This window comes from Pseudorca crassidens, chromosome 11 (genome assembly GCF_039906515.1).
Source record: "Pseudorca crassidens isolate mPseCra1 chromosome 11, mPseCra1.hap1, whole genome shotgun sequence".
Taxonomy (NCBI): Eukaryota; Metazoa; Chordata; class Mammalia; order Artiodactyla; family Delphinidae; genus Pseudorca; species Pseudorca crassidens.
Genome location: NC_090306.1, coordinates 39,298,848 through 39,320,317, shown reverse-complemented (window position 1 = coordinate 39,320,317; position 21,470 = coordinate 39,298,848). Strand labels below are relative to the sequence as shown.

At 38.2% G+C, this 21,470-nt stretch overlaps 1 protein-coding gene across 2 annotated transcripts in view; it reads left to right on the top strand.

Moving 5' to 3' along the window:
* The window catches only part of NELL2 (neural EGFL like 2), a 377,275-nt gene that overhangs the window by 43,362 nt on the left and 312,443 nt on the right, over positions 1 to 21,470 (top strand). For both annotated transcript variants that reach the window (XM_067696278.1, XM_067696277.1), the window contains exon 4: positions 7,058 to 7,208. In XM_067696278.1, coding sequence (XP_067552379.1) covers positions 7,058 to 7,208 — 151 coding nt within the window. The remainder of the gene's footprint in view (positions 1 to 7,057; positions 7,209 to 21,470) is intronic.

The following is a 21,470-nucleotide window of genomic DNA, read 5'->3' as shown; positions in this document are numbered from 1 at the left end:
CAAAGATCAAGAAAAATGTATTTATTTATCTTCAGAATATATTTTTTATAAAAGTTAACTAAAAATGAGGGTTTATCTACTGTCTATAGAGTATGCATCGTGCTCCTGTAATAACAGGAAGCACCTTGGCCTGGGTTGGGATCCAGGATCTGCCACTTGAATTTGGTAGGTTCATTCCTACATCCTCTCATAATTGCCTTGGGTAGTGCTATTGGAGGAGGTCATTGAGAGGACATGACCGCCAGTTGACCCACAAGCCGGAGGCGGCAATCAGAGGCTCCTCACCCCCTCCCATCCTTGAAATGTACATTCCAGTGTTCCCACAGTCAGAGCTCTTTTCAAGGAAGCAACTGCCTTGAGAAAGCAATGTGTTGTTGAGACCATCTGGATGGCATAGGTGACAGAACCCAGTTAAGGCTTCTATATAAACTTTTAAAATTCTGGTAGGCGAGTGCAGAGCTGTACTTGTCTTGCCACCGCCCAAGACAAGCCTGGTGTGTAAGTTCCTTTGTTTGTTAAACCTGCCACCTACCAATCCGGAGCCATCTGCCTCTTCCTGTGGTCTCTCCTTGCCCTTCGTGTACCTGCTCAGTTTCAGATTTCACTCAGGAAGCTCCCGTTGAACCAACAAGTTCCTAAAAGAGTAAGTTGATGGAAATCAGCTCTGATTTTGAGCCACTTACAGAGATAATCACAAATGTCTTGGTTTCTCTGTGCCTCTCTTTCCTCATCTGTAATTTCTGTTACTGTGGAGCTGATAATCTCATTTATTCAAAGTTGCTGTAGACTTAAATGAGATTGTTGATGTTTAAGGACTTTGCAAGCTGTATATATTGTGTTAATCAAATTTTAATGGCTTTTAAAATTGTTATTATTTTGCCTTTAAAGTTTTGCACTGTAAAGGCATGGATATATTGAAAGAGTAAGAGCAATGAACAACAACTATTGATATAATAATAGTTCTAATTTCATATATTTCTAACCTGAATTTAGAAGACAACAACCTTTCATAGTTAGAGACTGAACAAAAGGGTAATTTGGTGAGTTTTGGAACATTCTAAGTCAACCACTCTATGCCTGAGATTAGACCGTTTTTATAATTGAATCTGCACATGGTATTTTTATTAGTCTGCTTATGTGGTGGGAAATCAGTTTAGGTTTCTACACACTGCAGACAGGATAGACACCTGTCAGGGGCCAGAGACTCATTTGATTCATGATGGCAATTGTAGTGATGCAGTTAAAGTGCAAAAGAAGAAAAGAATTCTTACCGATTGCTTTGTTATTGGGAGATGGACAGACCCCTTCTCTTTACTGTTACTACTAATGCACTAAACATACTTAAAGAAGCTCTAGTCTGATTCTTTTTCAGTAAACATGCATATTTGCTGCCACGATACACTTGCATTAAGCTACAGTCTATTTTGTATAGAAAGAAACCAGTTTCTGTCTCTCCATCTCACCCTCACTCTCCTGTCTCCCCCTAACTATGTGTGTGGAGGATACACTGCATCCAAACATGAACTCATCACTCCATCCTGGTTGTCCCATGACTAAAAATGAATATTTTGATGTAATTGCTTCTGACCTGCTTCATTATTTATTAATAACTGCTTGAAAATGCCACACGTTGTGTTCTTAGTGGGATTTTTAGGCTTCTGCACGCAATAAAAATGGAAAACTTGGAAAAAAAGTTTTATTTTAAACTGAAGCAGTTCTCCAATTAAAAAGACCTAATACAGCATGGGCATGCTCTAAGTTCTTCTGTAAGGCTTCCTGTAGCATTTAAAGGCCCCTTTTCTCAGCCTGTTTTGCTCTGAAGAGGCAGTTCAAATGATGGTCGTCAGCCCTTCTTTGAAAAGACATTCAGCTTACTTTGACTTTTGTCCATCAAAGAATGATCATTCACAGTTCTCTAGAAACAGGGGGTGGTAGGCAGAATTTATCTTAAGAATAATTTCATTGCCAGAAACTTCTATGTTAATTTTCATATGTGAGAACTGGTATTTTGTGGCTGAGTTTGAGACACTTAGAATGAAAGTAAGCTCAGAAAATCACCACAAGGGTATAATGGCTCTTGGTAGTTTTAGTGGGTTCCACAGTCTCATTGCTTGTGAGAGTAATAATAATATGTATCATAATTCTAAAAGCCAACACGTGGTGTTGCTACATGGCAGGCACAGCTAGTCATCTGCATAGCTGGCCTTGGAAACTTATTTTTCTGGGGTGAGAATTTGTTCTCATAACCATCTATTTTTTATGTGTGGTTCCTAACAGGAGACCTTGTTGAGAAATTGCTTAATACATACCTGAATTTAATTATGAATTCTGAAAACTGAAATGATAACAGAAATAAAGTAAAATTATTCTTCCGTGGTGGTTTCTTTGACTTGACTTTCTGGTGAGGACTAGAGTTGGATCTTAGAGTAATAATCACAGGAACTCAGAAGTCTCTCTGAACGGTATATCATCTTTGAGATGAAAATAGAAGGCAGGAGTGCTAATTTTACAAAGTGGGAAACAGAAATGCAAATGGGGAAAGTGACCTTTCTTAAAATCACTACTAAGCGAGTCACTTAAGGAACTAAAAATGTTATGTTATATAATTACTTCTTTCTGGATGATTTTCTATGTTGATGCTCCCGAATTTGCCTTTCTGTGTGTGAGTGGCAGTTAAGCATGGGTGAGGATGCCACATCCAGGAGGCAGGGCAATTTAGTGGAAGGAATGCTGGACCCGAAACTGTCATCCCCATTACACCTCTAGCATGCCTGGTGCCTTTGGGTGAATCACAGAATTGTAATAGTTGTCCTTGTTAAGCGTTGTGAGAATAAAATGGAATGTGGGTTCACAGGGGAAAGTACATTATTTATACATTTTTGAAGGATGGTGCTAGACGTGCAGCATTGTATCGTACACGTGTAAAGTTATATATGTTGTCCCTGCTGTGCGACAGATTTAGTGTTTTTATGGTCCATCCTTTTATCCTCTTCTCATGCCTGTGATTCCTATGATTTACTCAGGCATGCCTATGACTTTAGATCCTGTATTCTGATGACCTCTACATTTATACTGCTGACCTTGACCTCTCTCTTGAGATCAAATTCTGTAGTGCCAGCCTCCTACCGGACATGTCCACATGCACGTTCCCGAACACCTCAGAACGACCGTTTCTAAAACTGAAATCCCATTTGGGTACCATCATGCTCCTACTGCATTTGCCTTTCATTCTGTCTCTCAAGCTAGAAACTTTGGATTCAATTTTCTCCTGTTTCTCCTGTTTTTGCCTTTTGCATGTGTTTTATCAGTGACCAAATTCTTTAGATTTTGCTTTCTAAAAATCTCTTGAATTCTATAATAATAAAATGATTATACTCCCTAATTTTTTGAGCTACTCACAGAGTTCAGGCTCCCATCAAATCCTTCCCGGACACAGGCATAATAAATTTTTGAAAAACGTGTTTTTAAGGGGGAACAATAGATTTAAATATCATTAAGTTGAGGTAAGGATTGGTGGGAGATGGTGTTCTGTTGACAGAAAGCTGAAAATTAGTATACTTCCTAGAGGTGCTCTCTCTGCCTCATTCAGTAATTTGTCTTCACCTAGGGATTATAGATTCATGCAAGACCCAGTTTTTAAACCGCTATACAAGTGAACTTGGTTAATCAGAATGGAAAGAAAAGAATTTCATTTTTCCTGTCCCTAAAGCATAGGCTGAATGGAGCTTCTGTAGGACATGTTTGGTATTGGAGGGTCCCTTCTTCCTGCAAGTCACTCTAACCACCACAGAGGGAGCAAAACAGGAAGGTAATGGGCTGGGAGGAGAGCCTGGACAGGGTGAGAGAGCGTGTCCTGAATTGTGACCCTGCGTAAGTGAATAAGCTTATGTATAAGCTGTGTGGAGACCCTCTGGGACAACACTTACCACCCTGGCGGGATAGAGGATGGTTCTGCCCTGCAGGTCTCCTTAAGCACTTCCTTAAGCATCTTAACGCAGATATCCACCTGGGGTTCACTTGGCCCTTCTCACATCAACATGCCTGACAGGCAGTGAAAGAACCAGTAAGTAGTTCTGTATCACAATTCCTGGTGAAAGCCAAAAACATCAATTTGATTTAGAAAAGGTAGTTTAGGGATGTCAAAATGTGATATTTAAAATATGTGAAATTTAACAAAAAGTCAATAATCACCTGAATTGCCATTTTCTCAAGAGTTTTCCCAACGTTCAAATTTTTTTCTTTCTTCAAATATTCCACATGGCTACCAGAGAAATTTTTCCAAAATGCAGATTAACAAATCTTTTAAAAAAATGGTTTCCCTTCAACTACACTTGCCTTCCTCATGTTTTCAACCGTGGTGGTTTACATTTTTACCAACAATACTCAAATGTAATCCATTTTTTAGGTCCTTCTTCCTTTCATCATAAGGTCAGTCTTCACATGTAATTTCATCTGAAAACAAAACAGATAAAACCCCACACAAATAATATAGCCTCCTAACCCTTCTCACAAATCTGACTCCAGAAGCAGTGGAGAATAATATAGAGATTTAGTGAAGATTTTCTTCGCGTACCAAATGACAAAGCTTTCTAAAACTCCTCTTCAAGCATCTCTTCTTTAAAGTTCCACCTTGTCAGGCAGCTGGCACCCTTTTCTCAATTTCTTTTCTCTCACTATAAGAGCTCAAGCTTCCTGGGCTACACCTTCCCATCTCTCTGTGGCTCTGATCATCATTCCTGTATTTAATGTAGTCCTTCCTCAGTTTCCTTCCTTTATGTCCCCATCTATCACTCTGTTCAGCAAGACAAAGGTTGCTGCTCAAGCTCTACCTGCCTGAAAAGGGTCGGAGCGAGGCAGGGCCGGGAGGGGGAGTGTGATATTTGTAATTCAATTTTAATTTGTTCTTATCTAGCGAATTGAAACGAAGTCATGAAGTTTGTGAATGATTCACTTGTATATAAATTGGAGTGGATTAAAAGTTAACACTAGATAAATCCTTCTCACAGAGTCTCATTTTCTGTGCCTCCCTGGGGAGCAGACGGTTTTGGATCTCAGAGGGATTGGATGGAATCTCTGCAAAGCCTGTCTTCTCTCTAGTGGAATCCAGGGAGAAACTATTACATTTACCATGGCTGAAATTGTGGATTATTATTACGCTTTTGAACTGTGACTATTGACTAGAACTGAGGAAATTTGTTTTTGGAAACTAGGAAGTTTCTTTTTCCTAAAACCTGGAACCAATATCCTGGGCCTGACTTCATTGCCCTGGATTAGGTGCCTGTTTCTGAATCAATTACTGTGGACAGGAATAGGCGACGCTCTGATTGGGTACTTTTAGCACAGAGGAAGCCATGGGTTAAGAGTGGGGAGGGATCGTTTTTCAGTGGTAGATAAGAGTTATTATTATTTATTTTTTAATTTTTTACCTAGAGAGTAAATTGAGCATGGTGACAGAAACAAGTGTCTATTACATTGGCACACAAAGCCCTGCCTCTCCTCTTCAGCTTTCCTACCCAGCCCCATCCTGCAATGGCTGCTACTTGCTGTTTCAGCCATGTCATGCCCTATCACATCTCTTTGCTTTTTCATAAGCTATTTCTATGACTGGAATGCGTTGCCCTCTCTTCTCTACCTGGTGAACTCCTGAGCAAATGCCTTCTGTTTTGAGATCCTGCCCTCCAGATCATGTTGGCTACCTTCCCTCTGTGGTCCAACACCACTTTGTACTTGCCTGTATGACAGCGTTTCTTTTGTTTTATTGGGATTATTTGTCCCCTCCTCCATTTTATGGGTATCTTGAGGCCTTCTCCATGTCTATGCATCCCCAGTGATGGACACAGACCAGGTGATTACAATTTTATTACATAAATTTGTGTGGCTGGAAAGGTGGGGAACTTTAGATTAATCTCATAATCTCTGTTTTATCAGGGTTGTGGTTCTCAACCTGATTTCTGCTGCACTGTTCCAAAGGGAATGCTTGGAAATGTGTGGGAGAACTTTGGGTTTTCACAGTGACTAGGACTGAGTGCCACTGGCATTCATTGGGCCAGGACCAGGGGTGCTAAATGTTCTGTAGTGCATAGGATAGTCTTCCACAGGAAGGGTTATTCTCTCCAAATGCCAGTAGCTTCCCCACTGAGAACTCCTTATCTAGTCTATCTAGTCTAAAGCACAGAAAAGAGGAGAACGATTTGATAGCTACGGAAACTGTGTTTCTGGCTCCCATCAACCCTCTGCACACACTGAATAGGAGAGCGTTATGCTCTGTGAGCGGACGGCTTGAATGATAGGTTTTTCCTGTCCACTAAATCCATTTCTACCCCTGGCTATTTCTCCCATGTCCTCTGGGTCCTGAGGTTGGAGTGCACGACTAAACCGCAGGAAAGTGCAGGATAAAAATCTGCTCTCCCACTCAAATCTCTCTTGTCTAGGTGTTCTCTAAGCCTGGGGAGAGGGACGTGGGAATTGAGTTCTGGGCATTTCTTTCAAAAATACGGCACGATAATTTGATCTTAATGTTTCATCCACTGCACAGAAGGCTGAGAGTGACTAATTGCAATGATCTTTTAAAAAATCTATTTATAGCAAGCCTTCTGGCTACAGATATCAGTGTGGAAGGTGGCACATTGATTTAAATCCAGTTTCCTGTCACGAGGTGTCAGAAAAGCTAAATGGCTCTATCATGGTTTTTTAGGTCCTTTTCTCGGAAGGACATCCTTTTGTTCAATGTTGACACTGACGTGGCTGTGGTATCCAGGATTTAGGAAGAGTGTGAGGAGAAAACTTGGGAGCTCAGTTTTTCAAACAGGGCTCTTTGATTCTTCACCTCAAAGACATTTTTGAAAAAAGATCTCTGAAACACAAGCTCAGTCATTCATGTGATTTACTGTCCTGTGTTATGTGTAGCAAAAAGTCTTTTTGAACCAATTTACCAGGAGAGTCTGGAGCTCAGTATTTATCAGCAGTTGCTTGATAATGTTTTCTGAAAGACGTTGCCTGTAAAGAATGCTTTATAAAGCCAAGTTCTAGTCTATTTACTGTATGTTTCTTTTTTTAGATACTCCCAGAAGTATAAAAGCATCCACTGCTACAGCTGAACAGTTTTTTCAGAAGCTGAGAAATAAGCATGAATTTACTGTTCTGGTGACCCTAAAACAGACCCATTTAAATTCCGGAGTGATTTTCTCCATTCACCACTTGGATCACAGGTACGTGCGGCTGCTAGAGTTTCCTGTGTTTTCATTATAGATGGTGAAATTAACACATTAAAGAGAAGTAAACAAAAGCAAGATATTCATGATTGGTTTAAAACAGCAAGAATAATTTTGCTACATTATGCAAAATCAGAAACACAAGTAATTGAGATCAGCCTAAAAGCAGAAGGAGCTATTGCTTTTGATGTTGCTAAGAGCGAAGGGAAGTCACCATTCCTAAAACCCATTTATTAATTACTAACTTCCTCATGAGTTATCTTCCTCAATGTTAAAGTCAAACATACTTCCTCTTAATTGGTGAACAGTTAGCCGCAAAAATACCATATTCTGTTTCTTTAGGATATTGCCTGGGTTTAGAGTTTAATAGTCTTATAATTTTAATCACAGACAGATAAATTCATTTTCAGCGCACTTCTTAGACTGTGGCAGTTACAGCTGTATTTTTGGATGTATGTTGAATCAAAATACTGTCTAGTATTTCTTTGCTCCTCGCACCCATAGAAGCATGATTAGGAGAGCTGGTGGGAGTAGTGAGGAAGAGGGGAGAGGGAGAAGAAGAAATTCATTCATAACACTTAGCATATACATAAATTGCTACTAAATAACATCAAACAGCTTAAAGTGATTCCTTCTTGAAAGAATAACCACAGTTCTGACAATGAAAGTTCTTTTGTGTTCATATTTTGAATGCCCACTTCGTGACTATCTGGGGACGTTGGGCAAGTCATATAACCTATCTGTGCCTCAATTTCCTCATCTGTAATAGGAGGATAGAAATAGTACCTCCTTCATAGGTAGTTGTGAGGATCAAAGAGTTCATATATGTGAAGTGTTTTACATATATAATGGATTTAATAATCCTGTTCAGATGTGGGCAGAAACCTCTTTTCTTGGGGCAGCCTGGGACTTGGCAAATCTTTGCTAAATACTAAAGGGCAAACAGAAGCAAATATATGTGGAGAACAAAATATAGAAAATTGACACAGAGAGTAGGGTTCCTGATCACATTCTACCTGGATTACTCTCAGGGATTTAAGACCCCATCTAATTCTATCGTTAGTCCCAAAGGATTGGCATAACTTCCCAGGCCCCTCACTTGGATTTCTCTCCTCCCAGGTTTTGGCCTGTTTTTGAAAGCAGGGTGCCATCCTAACATTCACCAGGTAATTGGCTTGGGCTCCTTAAGACTGAGCAACAGCGCTTCCCTGGTGGTGCAGTGGTTGGGGGTCCACCTGCCGATGCAGGGGACGCGGGTTCGTGCCCTGATCCGGGAGGATCCCACATGCCGCGGAGCGGTTGGACCCGTGGGCCATGGCCGCTGAGCCTGCACGTCCGGAGCCTGTGCTCCGCAACGGGAGAGGCCACAACAGTGAGAGGCCCGCGTACCGCAAAAAAAAAAAAAAAAGACTGAGCAAGAAAGGGAGAGGTCCATGTCCAAGGGTTCACCAGGGCTCTTCGCCTTGGTATGTTCTTGGTCCTCGTCTTCAGGTGATTGACATCAGGGGAGCTCCTCATTTGTAACGCTGCGACCCTGCTCTTCTCCAGTGGGCTTTAGGCAACATGATTCACATACAGCGAAAGATATTGTTCCTTCACAGAGCAGCCTGATTTATTGCTGATTATTTCTGTTTGCTAAGAAAACTTCCCCTGTATTTTGGGCAAGAGATTTTTCTAAGCCCTGTGGCTTCTTATTACCCCATTTGTAGAGACATGGAGCTCGCCTAACCTTCTTCCAGATGACATCCCTCACGACCATCCCATCCAGATGGTCAATGTTTTGTTGGTCCCTAGAGTTGAATACATTAACTCTACAAATGTTTGACCAGCATGCATTTCTTATAATCTATGCACTTTCCAACTGATACATATTAAAATAGTTTGAAAATTTTTTTTAGCACCTTAGACATAGTAAGGATATGGACCACCGAAATACCCAACTTTTATCAGGTAGGTCTTTGAAGGAAGATTTGCTGTCAGACAGATCCTATCTTACTGTTCCTATGAAGTAGATTTGTTAAAGTTGTGTGTAGGGCTTTATATTGACTTATTTCAATTAAAAATAATATATATTTTTTTCAAATTAGCATAGCAACATATTTTCATTGTAGAAAATGTGGACAACTGACAGGTGTAATAAAGAAATAGGAAAAGTCATACAAATCATATCACCAGAAGAAGACTGATATTGAAATTCTGTCATATTTTAATCCAGTTTTTTGTCTGTGTCGGTGTGTGTTCTTACTTTTGGATACTGAACTCTTTCCTTTTTTAACTTTGATAAACAACACCGTGATGAACATATTTATACATAAATCTTTGTGCTCAGCTCTCATGCTTTCCGATTATTCTTGTTAAATTGATTATTAATTCTTCATTCTTCCTTTGTATCATCTGCAAATTTGATGACATTTACCTAAACAAATACCATATTTGAGATATAGGATATTTTTCTATGATATTTAAAATCATATCTATTTGGAAGGCACTTTTCATTTGCTTGGGAAGCCAACAATTATTAAAGGCTTACCGTGTGCTAGGCGCAGTGCTCAGTGCATTCCATGGGTTAGTTCCTTTTACGTCAATATTAGATAGTGGTTCAGAGTGCAGATCTGGAGAAGGACTGCGTGCATTCCAGTCATAGCTCTGGCTATGTGACCTTGGGTACTGGCTTTGTGACCTTGGGTAAATCACTTACCTCTTCTGAACCTCAGGTTCCTCATCTATAAATCCGTATAAAGTGCTTGATGATACTAGAGAAAAAAATTCACTAAAGTCCCATCATATTGCAAGGTCATTATTCTCATTACCATTTTACAGATAAAAAAAACAAGTTTTAGAGAGGTTAAGTTGTTAAAGGCTCCCAAGAGTAAATGCGGGTAGAGTTTAAACTCAGGTAGTATGATTATAGAGCTGGTCTCCTGCACCTGTGCTGTGCCTTCTCTCAGTGTCTGAAGTTGTTAGACTAGCTTCTCTTCTGCCTGTTTTTTCACAGTATCACTTATCTAGATGGTGACAGAGTCGGCACCCAAACCCACTTCTGATTTTTTTATTCCAGTTTCATTGAGATATATCAATAATTGACACGCAGCACTGTATAAGTTTAAGGTGTACAGCATAGTAATTTGACTTACATACATCATGAAGTGGTTATCACAGTAAGTTTAGTGAACACCCATCATCACATATAGATACAACATCAAAGAAATAGAAAAATAATTTTCCTTCTTCTGAGAACTCTTAGGACTTACTCTCTTAACAACTTTCATGTATAACACACAGCAGAGTTAATTATATTTACCAGGTTGTACACTGCATCCCTAGTACTTATTTATCTTATAACTGGAAGTTTGTACCTTTTGAGTGCCTTCATCCAATGCCCTCTTCCTCCATCACCCGCCTCTGGGAACCACACATCTGATTTTTTTTCTGTGAGTTTGTTTGTTTGTTTTTGAAGCATAATTGACCTACAACACTATTAGTTCCTGTTACGCAGCGTATTTCTATATATTTCAAAATGATCACCACAATAAGTTAAGATGGCACCATACACACACACATACGTAGTTATTGACTATCTTCCCCACACTGTACATTTCATACCTGTGACTCGTTTATTTTGTAACTGGAAGTCTGTACCTCTGAGTCTCCCTCACTTATTTCTCTCCTCGCCCCAAACCCTCTCTCCTGTGGCCATCATCTGTTTGTCTCTGTATCTGTAACTCTCTTTCTGTTTTGTTATGTTTGTTCATTTGTTTTGGTTTTTAGGTTCCACATATGAGTGAAATCATACAGTATTTGTCTTTTTCTGTCTGACTTATTTTACACTCAGCATAATTCTGATTCCTGAGTCCGGTATTTTTACACATCCACTGTGATATCTGCTAACCTCCCATCACCCTCTCAGACCTTGTGCTTTGGTTTGTATTGTTTTTTTTCCTGTTGTTGTTGCTGAAGATACCTTTCTTTCCTTAGTCTTATTCTCAGCCATCTCTTTAGTGTCATCATTTCCTGAACACTTATTTATTCCCTGCTTATTTTCACAAAAAATTAAGGAGGTTTATAGAGATATCTACAGGACAATAAGACAAAAATAAAATGAAATATGCAAACCAAGGCAAAGAAGAAATAGACAACCACTTAGATGATAAGGGAATGCAACTATTCTTGGTTCTGAGACCAGAGACTTATTTCTCCTATGACCTTTTATGGTAAAATATAGTGAGTGCCTTTAGAGGAACAAGTTCAGAGGACCTCGTGTCAGCTGGTGACGTCAAGCCACAGCGCGCTTCAGAAAAAGCAAATCTATAACGATGCCAGTAACGTGCATCTAGGTGTAAAGGTGTTTGAAGTTGTACTGTCTTCGAGGCCCTTGGTAGTGTGCACAAAAGTTCTGTGCAACCAAGTTTTACTGCTCAGAATGCCAATAGCACCTCCTATGTGAAATCCTGATAAAATACCATGTCTTCTAGGCAATATTCCATACCAGTTGGCTTTTCCCAGTGTCTTGAGAATAATACTGAATTCAAGTTAGACTTCTCTGATAAATATCCAAATTGCATCTATTCTTTGTTGACAGTTAAATGAAAGTTGTGTTGAACCTCAGCAGCAATTGAGTTGTAGGAAATACTGACATTTTATTATGAAAATTGAGGAACCAAATAAGGCCATGCCTGAACAGAAGGTACCCACATCCTCCTGTGGTGGCTGAAGTAGGCAGTTCCCAAGGGCAGGGCCAGGCTTTTTCTGGGTAAGTAGTGTGGATTCTACTCTCGCGTAATGATGGATGGATCCTCTAGAATGTGGAAATTTTAACTATGCTACAAATTTCAAACATTACATATAAGATTAATGCTGATAGTGAATTTTACAAATTAGGAAAATCACAAAGAGGGAAGCAAAAATCATCTGTAATTTTATCCCCCTGGGGATAGTGTCTACTAATACTTTCAGTTATAAATGTCTACTTAAAATGTATAGATATACTATTTTTTTAAAAAATTAAATCACATTGTACATATTTTATAACTTTTTATAATTTAGCAAAATTTTTTGAGGATTTTCCTATGCCAGTAAATATTCATTTATAATCTGTTCATTAATGACCAAAGAGTATTCCATTACTGGGTGCAAATTAAATCAGGGAAATCAGATTCTCACAAAATTTTAATTTTATCATTAAAAATGCCAAACTATCCAAAAAATGTCAAACTTTGATCAGTAGAACTCTCTGACGTATCCATTAAGATGACTAGCTTGCAAAATATGGTCCTGGATAAGTGAATGCATTTATGTGCTTCAAAGGATTGTTAGCTGTAAACCAGTTAAATGTTGAAAAATGCTCATTAAAAGAAACAGGTGATCTGTCATCCTTTAACTGGCAGTGATTAGATGTGGATTCAGCCTTCCGTCAGGTCTGTCTTAGTTCACAGAAGAGCTCTTCCTCATGAGGAAAGAAGCTCATTTCCTAGTTGCTTTTGGGAGTGGGTGGGGTGAGGTTGTGGTGCTCCACTGACCACAGGTCCTTGCCTGCTTGGTAGAAGGCAAGAAGTTGAGTTATTCATAACCCCGTGAGTTAGGCTTTGTGAGTTTGACCATAGAGTGCCTGCTGCAGAGCAAACACTAAATAAACATTAATGTTATTACTAGAGATGATGTGAAGCGGCTTCCCTGCTTCTTGCGTCAGTCCCTGACTTCACTCTTATCTCCCTGCGGGTTGATGGCAGTGAGCTATCCTGAGATATCTGGCTATTGCGCATCTTGCTCTGACTCCAAATGAAGTAGGGAGAGGTCAGTGAGAAATAGAGGCTGCAGGGAATGTCAGCTCCGGCACTGGCAGAGATGGAGAAAAGTGGTATCATTCAGTAGGAGTATAAATGCCAGGCACAGTGGCCAGTCTGCTCATCACCTCTGTGTAGATCCCTTTCTTTCTGCTCATCCAAGTCCTGTTCACACTTCAGAACTTCACTCACAGCTCCGTGAAGCTTTTACTGACCTTCCCAGTTTACATGAATTTCTTTCTCCAGGTTTTTAAATCTGGGCCACTCCTTGTGGCATTCTAACATATAACATCTTGTTGTTTCAATGTTTCACATATATACATATGTATTCATTGCATATGAGACGGTAAAAAGTATCATTTGCTGCCTTTGCTCACAATTTATATTTTAAAAATCTAAATCTATTTGGTAACAAATATTTACTGAAGATTTTTTAAATTTAAATTGTAATTGTAATTAAAAAAAAATTGGTAATACATCCCATGGTTCAAAATTTAAAAGGCACAATAAGATATAGAGAAAAAGTCTACCTTCATCCCTCCCCGGCCACCTGATTTCTGTCCCTGGGGGCAACCACTATTATCATTAAAGACATTTTGAAAGTAAGAAAAGTTAAAAGAAGAAAATGTTTCTCAGCCAGTCAGTGGTGTGCTGGAGCAGGCTTATACTGGCTGATAAGAATTGAAACTTTGTGAGCTGGCTGACATCACTGTTGTAGCTTGAAGTAGACTATGGAAATAAGCAAGTGCTACAGAGTAGAGCTCTTTTTAAAAAATGTGTTTTTGTTGATAAATATTCTGTTTTTAATGAGTCTACTTTTTTCATATTTCTTTTCTTCTATCTTCCCTAAACAAACGGATAAATGAACCAATATCTTAGAATTATTTCTGTAGAAAACAGAGAGCCAAATGTTAAACATTTATCAGTACCATGCCTGCAGTGGTTGTAGACAACCACCATAAGACTCCAGGATGTAGCTTTCTAATCCTTTTCCCAGGAGTACTTGTGTGTTTGCCTGAAATTTTATGTAGCTGACAACAATTTTTGATTAGATTTTTTCTTTTGCTGTAAAGGATTATGCATTAAACTTGCACACTCCATTTTACCTGCCATGCTGTCATACAAAGTTAGATGCTAAATAAATATTTGGTGGATGAAAAAATGAGTGGAAGATCGAGCGAAAGATCATCATGAGTACACCAGGAATCACAAATGACATCACAGAGTTTTCTCCAGGCTACGGTAAAGGATCTGGAGAATGTTCAAATTTGCTCTATTGATGCAGGGTGCCTTATCTATCCTGAAATGCCATTAGCTCTAGGCGTGAGGATTTCACTAACTGGCAGACGCTGCTTCCAAATGACTGCAAGTCAAGTTCTTAGAGAATAACGACACCTGTAATGAGCTATGTAACAACATCTCAGCCACTGTGTGAAAGCTGGAAACCTAATCACACAACTTTGTTGGTTTGGACGTATGAGACTAATGGACGTGCTCTGGGTCTTGGGGTGTCTGAAGTGAGCTAAGAGCAAGATGGAAGTGGGAAAGGCAGACATCACAGTGTCTTGGGACTGGAAGTGTGCTTAAGTCACATCTTGGTACTGAAACACAGCTTCAAACAAAGTGACATCATTATGAAGCTACTGGGAACCTTATAAGCAGTGCTCTGGTGTGCCGTGAACAGTCTCATTTGGCCTCCAAACCTGAGATGCTGGTTTCCAGTGATGTTTTCCCAGTAGGGGCTGCTGTTAAAAATTGGACCACAAACTTCATGTGAGCACAGTGTAAAAAGATTGTTGGCTCTTCTGGCATTTCTGTGTATGTTTAGCCAACATCAGTATTACCTAAAAACAACAGACAATAATATATGGTACTTTATGTATGAAAGAATTAAGACACTTAGGCAGATCAAAGGAGTTTTCTTATCATTACAGTTTTCTGGCTATTGTGTTTTGAAAGGAAAAAAAAAGACTAGAGAAGTAATTCTAAGATATTATTCACTTATCTGTTTGTACAAGAAATATAGAGGAGAAATATGAAAACAGTAAAGGCTAATTGAAAAGTGAAAGTATATTTGTAAGTAAAAATGAATGAGAAAATTTCCCCGAATTCCAAAAGGACTCTGTTCTCTTTTTCCATGTTTTGTAAAACTGCATTTTCTTCACGATAAATAAAATCCTTTTGCTGTCCCTTGATGTAGCTTTGGTACAGTCCCCTAAATTACATTCTGTGGTTTAAAATTTCCTTTATGAGAAATTTATGGTCTACTCTATAGAATAGAAAATTTGGCATGATTTTGGGCAATTTGGGAGAAGTAAGAAAAAAATTCATCTGTCCTTGATGCTACCTAACTTTCTTCTTTGGATGTTGAGGAATTTGTGACAATGAAGGAGAGATTATCTCAGCACAATATTTGACTCTGCAATGAATACTGATGCATAGGCATTAATGCAAATACTGTTGATTAGTTTACTATTGATCTTTTAATTGGAGATCTGGAAAAGGGACGATGATACATCTGTATTTAACTTTCCATCTTAATCTGCCCCGCTGTATTCAATGAATGATCATTTTGTCCTGCCTAACAAAGAAAAGAAATGGACATCTTGAACTTAGATCTAGGTATACTTATCTTGTATAATATCTAATAGGTGAAGCTGGTGGTCCCAATGCCAGTTACCCAAAAGCCCATTCTTTTCTCACATGTTTGTAATGTCAAATGTAGTACCACATCTCTGTCAATTCAGAGGTCTGTTTCTGGGCCTTGTATTCTGCTCTACTGATTCCTTGTGGCTCCTACAGGAAGACCACACTACTCTGATTACTGTAGTTTTATAAGACTTGCTAACTCATAGTTCAGGTCTCTGTTCTTCCTGTTCAGATTTTTTGCTATGCTTGAAACTTTATTCTTTGGTATAAACTTTAGAATCAGTTTGATAAGTTTTATGAAAAAAATGCCATTGGGATTTATATTGGAATTGTGTCACATTTATAGATTAATGTGTTAACATTTTTCTGATATTCATTTTTTAAAATCCAGGGATATGACTTATCTCTCCATTTTCTTTCATTTCTTCTTTATAATTATCTCTATAAAGGACATACACATATTTTGTTAGATTTTTTCCTAGGAACCTTACAGGCTATTCTGTTACTCAAGTGGGATCTTTATTTTTCCATTATATTTTCTAATTTGTAAAAGACTTAAGTTACTATATTACCAGAAAAATGGATTCTGATTTGTATCAAAAGTAACATCTGCTATAGTATTTAACTTGCTTTCTCTTTTGTCTCTGGAGGAAAGTTGGAGTTTTTGGATGCAACTCAAGTATAATAAGAAAATTTTCAAGGTGTCATCAAAGTTCATTTAATTCTCTTTTCTTAATCTGCCATACATTGATATGCACTGACATTTCAATGATCTTTTCCAAGCTGAATGTTGAGGGATTTGTTGTAATATATTTTAATTCTTTGGCATTAAGACTCTTCTCCTTTTAGTCTTACGATGTCATTGTGAAACTTCCCAAATGCTGTTTAGGCCTTTGGTCAATCACTTAAAATCATTTTTCAGAAGACTCATTTAACAAATTAAAATGATCTTCCTGCAGTTTATTAGGAAGTGACAGGAAATAGAATTGAGCTTATTTGTAACTTGTTTTGTTATCTCCTGTAGTGTGGTGAAGCATGTACCTTTTAAAAAAGTCCATGCAAAATATTGTTTGGGGGCTTCCCTGGTGACGCAGTGGTTGAGAGTCCGCCTGCCGATGCAGGGGACACGGTTTCGTGCCCCGGTCCGGGAAGATCCCACATGCCGCGGAGCCGCTGGGCCCGTGAGCCATGGCCGCTGAGCCTGCGCATCCGGAGCCTGTGTTCCGCAACGGGAGGGGCCACAACGGTGAGAGACCTGCGTACTGCAAAAAAAAAAAAAAATTGTTTTGGTGTCCTTATTGACATGGAGTTTACGTTATCTCTATTACTTACGAAATCTTATTTCCCTAGCTGTTGTATACACTTGCATTCCATTGATCTTGGCAAGCTGTCATATTTTTGAAACCATATATTGATGTATTTCATAATAGTTGAATGAAAGTCATTCAAATTTTGCCTCTTCTTTTCAGTGATTTTACCCATTGAGCATTTAAAGAAGGAGATGATTGGCATGCTGTCATCTTTCATTTGTATTTTAACCTTTGGTTATTTAAAACTCTAGGTGGTGTAAAAATTAGGTTTGATTATTATTGAGGACGTGAGTGCACTAGAGAATACACGAATCAGTGAATATTTCAACGTAAATCCATTTAACTTAGCCAATAAAAATACCCTGATCAGCACTGAAAAGAAAGTAAGAGATGTGTTTTGAGGAAACAATTTACTTTGCAGATGACTTGAACTATACACTTTGAAGCATTGAGCACTATATTTAAAATACTTTTTGCTAACATGATATATGAGAAATGACTGTCATTTCTAAAGTTTACTGTTCTTTGAATATTAGTGAATTTGTACATTTTCATATATTTATTAGTAAGTTGTTGGTATCTCTGATTAGATGAATAGTTTCTAAATATCCTTTGCCATTTTTACACCAGAGTCTTGTCATTTTTCTTGTTTATTTGTAAAATTCTTTATATGTTAAGAATGTCAACTCACTGACAGTTATATTTGCAGGAGAGTTCCCAGGTTAATTATTGCTTTTAATTTAAAAATGTTTTTTGAAATCATTTCAAACCTACAGAAAAGTTACAAAGACAGTACAAAGAACTCCTGCCTCTTCTCTCACCAGATTCCTAATTGGTAATCTTTTTAGCTCATTTGCTCCATCACCCTCAATCTCAGTCCAGTATGCCTTTTACTGACAATATACTCCATCACCCTTAAATACTCTAGTATATATTTTATTAAAACAAGGACACTCTCTGTATAACCAACATACACAATGCAATCAAGAAATCAGCATTGACAGCACAATACCATCCAATCTCAGACCCCATTTAAATTTCACCAACTATCTAAACAATGTCTTTTTCCTTCTTGGGCCATAATTCCATTCTAGAACACATGTTGCATTTGGTTGTCATATCTTATAATTTCCTTCAATCTGGAGCAGTTCCGTTCCCTGTTTTGGGTATCCTTTACAGTCTCAGAAGTATAGGCATTTCATTCCATATTATCACCGTCAACCTGGGTCCATCTGATGTTTCCTCATCACACTCAGGCTATGCATTCTTGTTAGGAATACCACAGAAATGATGCTGACCACATCTGGAGGTACACTGTGTCAGTCCGTTCTACTGCTGTGATATTAACCTTGATCACCTGGTCAAGTTAGTGATCTGCCAGGTTCTGCACTATTTTTTCCCTTTGATTTTGATCAGTATTTTATGGGGAGATAATTCAATTTCATTCCAATATCCTGTTCCTCATCAGACCTTCACCCACCTGCCTTAACATCCATTGACTGTTCCCACCTGTATAAGATACGATTGCTTCTTAGTGACACAAATAAAATGATAAAATGGAAAATTGAACTTATTCTAACTCAAATTCATTTTTTATACTGTCAAAAACTTAAGGAATATATGTCATGTAAAAATATATTCCTAAAAAATGGTAATTCAGACTTTTGTATCTCATTTTTAAATTTTTATTTTTTGCCATACACGGGCCTCTCACTGTTGTGGCCCCTTCTGTTGTGGAGCACAGGCTCCGGACACGCAGGGCCAGTGGCCATGGCTCACGGCCCCAGCCGCTCCGCGGCATGTGGGATCCTCCCGGACCAGGGTACGAACCCACGTCCCCTGCATCAGCAGGCAGACTCTCAACCACTGCACCACCAGGGAAGCCCTTGTATCTCATTTTAAGTGCATATCCCCTTTCACTATGCAAGGTATCTTTAAATTAACTACTGTATTTTTCTTTAATGAAAAGTATTCATTTATACTGAATGAAATTCAGAGAAAATAATGTTATTTCCATAAAGTTGATTTGCCCAACTTTTCTACCTTTTTCTTGATAGCTTTATATACAGGATTGCATTCATTGAACTAAACTCAAAGACCTTTGTGAAAACAAGATCAGAGTGTATATAAGATGTATTTCCAGGCAAATTTTGCTGGAAATACATTTAGCCTTCTATGACGTCTAGTTATTGGATTTTCAGTTTTTGACATTTCTAATTGCATGTTTTCTACATTTAAAAAATAATTCTGATTGTTATTCATCAGCCGATAACTGAAATAAATATATGACAAAATCTTTCTATCCTTTAGTTTGTCATAATTCAGGATCTATTGCAGGTGTTTTGTTCAATCACGTTAAGAAAAGTTGTGCTTATTTTTAATCTCTCCATTTCTAACTAGATATGAGAATGTAGAGTAATAAGACAGTATAAAAATGTCTGGCCATGTAAAATAAAGATCTGGCAGAAATATAAAAATTCTGGACACGAAAAAGGAAGGCCTACATTTATAGCAAATCATCATCCTGGGGAGTGTCAATTCAGGAAAATGATGAAATGGGAACTCTTTGAGGACCTGGACTTTTGTCTCTTTTTCCCAGTATTCTCTGTACCTGGTACAGTGCCTGCTGTAAAGATGACTGGTGGATGTTTGAGGAATGACTGAATGAGAAGTGCAGAGAATCTGCTGATACCCAGTGTATGGTAGTTGGCTGATTTCTTAGGTTCATTGAAATGTTGTCTCTGCATTATAAGGATTAACACTTTATTAAGTTCTTACTCTGTGTCATGTAGTCTTCTAAACACCTTACATGGATTAATCTCATTAAATGTGCATCACAATCTTGGAGGTAGATACCATTCTTATCCTTATTTTCCAGATAAGAAAATGGGGCCTTGAAAGGTTAAGTCTCAAGTCCAAGGTTACAGTAAGTGGCAGAATCAACATTTGAACCAGGCTGCCTGACACCAGAGCCCATTCTCCTGTAACCACCATCCTGACAACTTCTCTCTCTACCTGTTTTAGAGCAACACTGTGGCCTTTCTTCCTCCTCAAAACCCAAGAACTCTATTGACAGGGTTAATACTCTTGCTTTCTATTGCTTTTGAAGACAACAATCATATATTTTTCTTCTATTAAGCTTTTTTGTTATAGTAAACATTTTTATCCAGAAGTTTTCTTTCTTGCAATTTATTTCTTTATTTCAGTAGCATCATCATGGCTTGCTGAAGTTGATAACAGTATAAATAAAGCTGTCATGGTCTGCATGATTGGGAAAATATTTTGTCTTTTCATTTTTTAAAATTGACTCTCCATAAAAAGTTTGTGCTAAAACTTAAAACTAAGATTCCTACATTTTTGGCATTTCCCTACTAGAATTTGGGGCCCAGTTGGATCTATTTTCTTTAGTTAGGGGGGGTCCAGTAGCCATTTCGATTGGGAACGCTTGAAGTAATAGGCTCACTAAGAGCAAAATGTCACCTCAGTGGAAGACCCATGAATCCTGTTGCCTTCTTCCTTGGCTTTTATCTATTCTGAACAATAGAGGAGACATGATGACCCATGAAGCATGTCAGAAAACAGATGCTGCAGTGTTGACAGCTTACTCTCCCCTGTGACTAATTCCTTTCTTTCAAATACAGCCTCCCTAGAACTTCTAGTTGCCTTACACGCATCAATGCTTCTCCTTTATTGTCTGCCCGTAGTTTCAGAATGTGTTACGTGTAAAGCTGCCAGAAATTCCTGCACAGACCAACCTCTATTGACCTAAGGAAGTCCTATCGATTTTTTAAACGACCTTAGGAAAGCAAAATGTTAAGAGGAAGATTTGAAACCAGATAAAATACTTCCTGGAATCAAAGGGCATTGAGGGTCTTTGGGAGTCACTTAGTCACTCCAGATGGATGTATTCCTAAAACCATCATGAATCATTGTTTTAGGTGAAGGTGATGATGAAAAGTTACCATCTTGAGAACATAATTTTCTTCCAGAAATATTTTTTGCTGTTTATACTTTGAGATAGCACGATTGCATGCACACTTTAATACACTTGTAAAGCCACTTAAGTATCTGGAAATTGAAGACACCATTGCTGTATTCTCTTGGAATTACACATGCACATACACACAAATTCCAGTTCATCCAAAACTACAGTAATGTTTAAATTGTGTATATAAATGTGTATGGATTTTAAGAGGTCACCAAGTTCTTTCCTTCAGGCAGAGTTGACTTAAATCATTCTAACAGGTAAAACTACATCCAGAAAAGATGTTTTGTTTTGTGAATGTTTTTCACAAAAGAGATTGACTTAAGTAACCAAATTCAGAAATTAAAAAGTGATGTATTATGGATTTTTTAATGTAAAATTAAGTACATAGTGTCTTATATACTAAAGGATCAAGTAATTAATGATTCCTCAATGAATATGTTATTCCCTCCCAGACTGTGCTCTACTTTTCTATATATGTATATTTTTAGATCCTTTCATATCAAAGTGGATATTATGAGAATTTGATGTATGA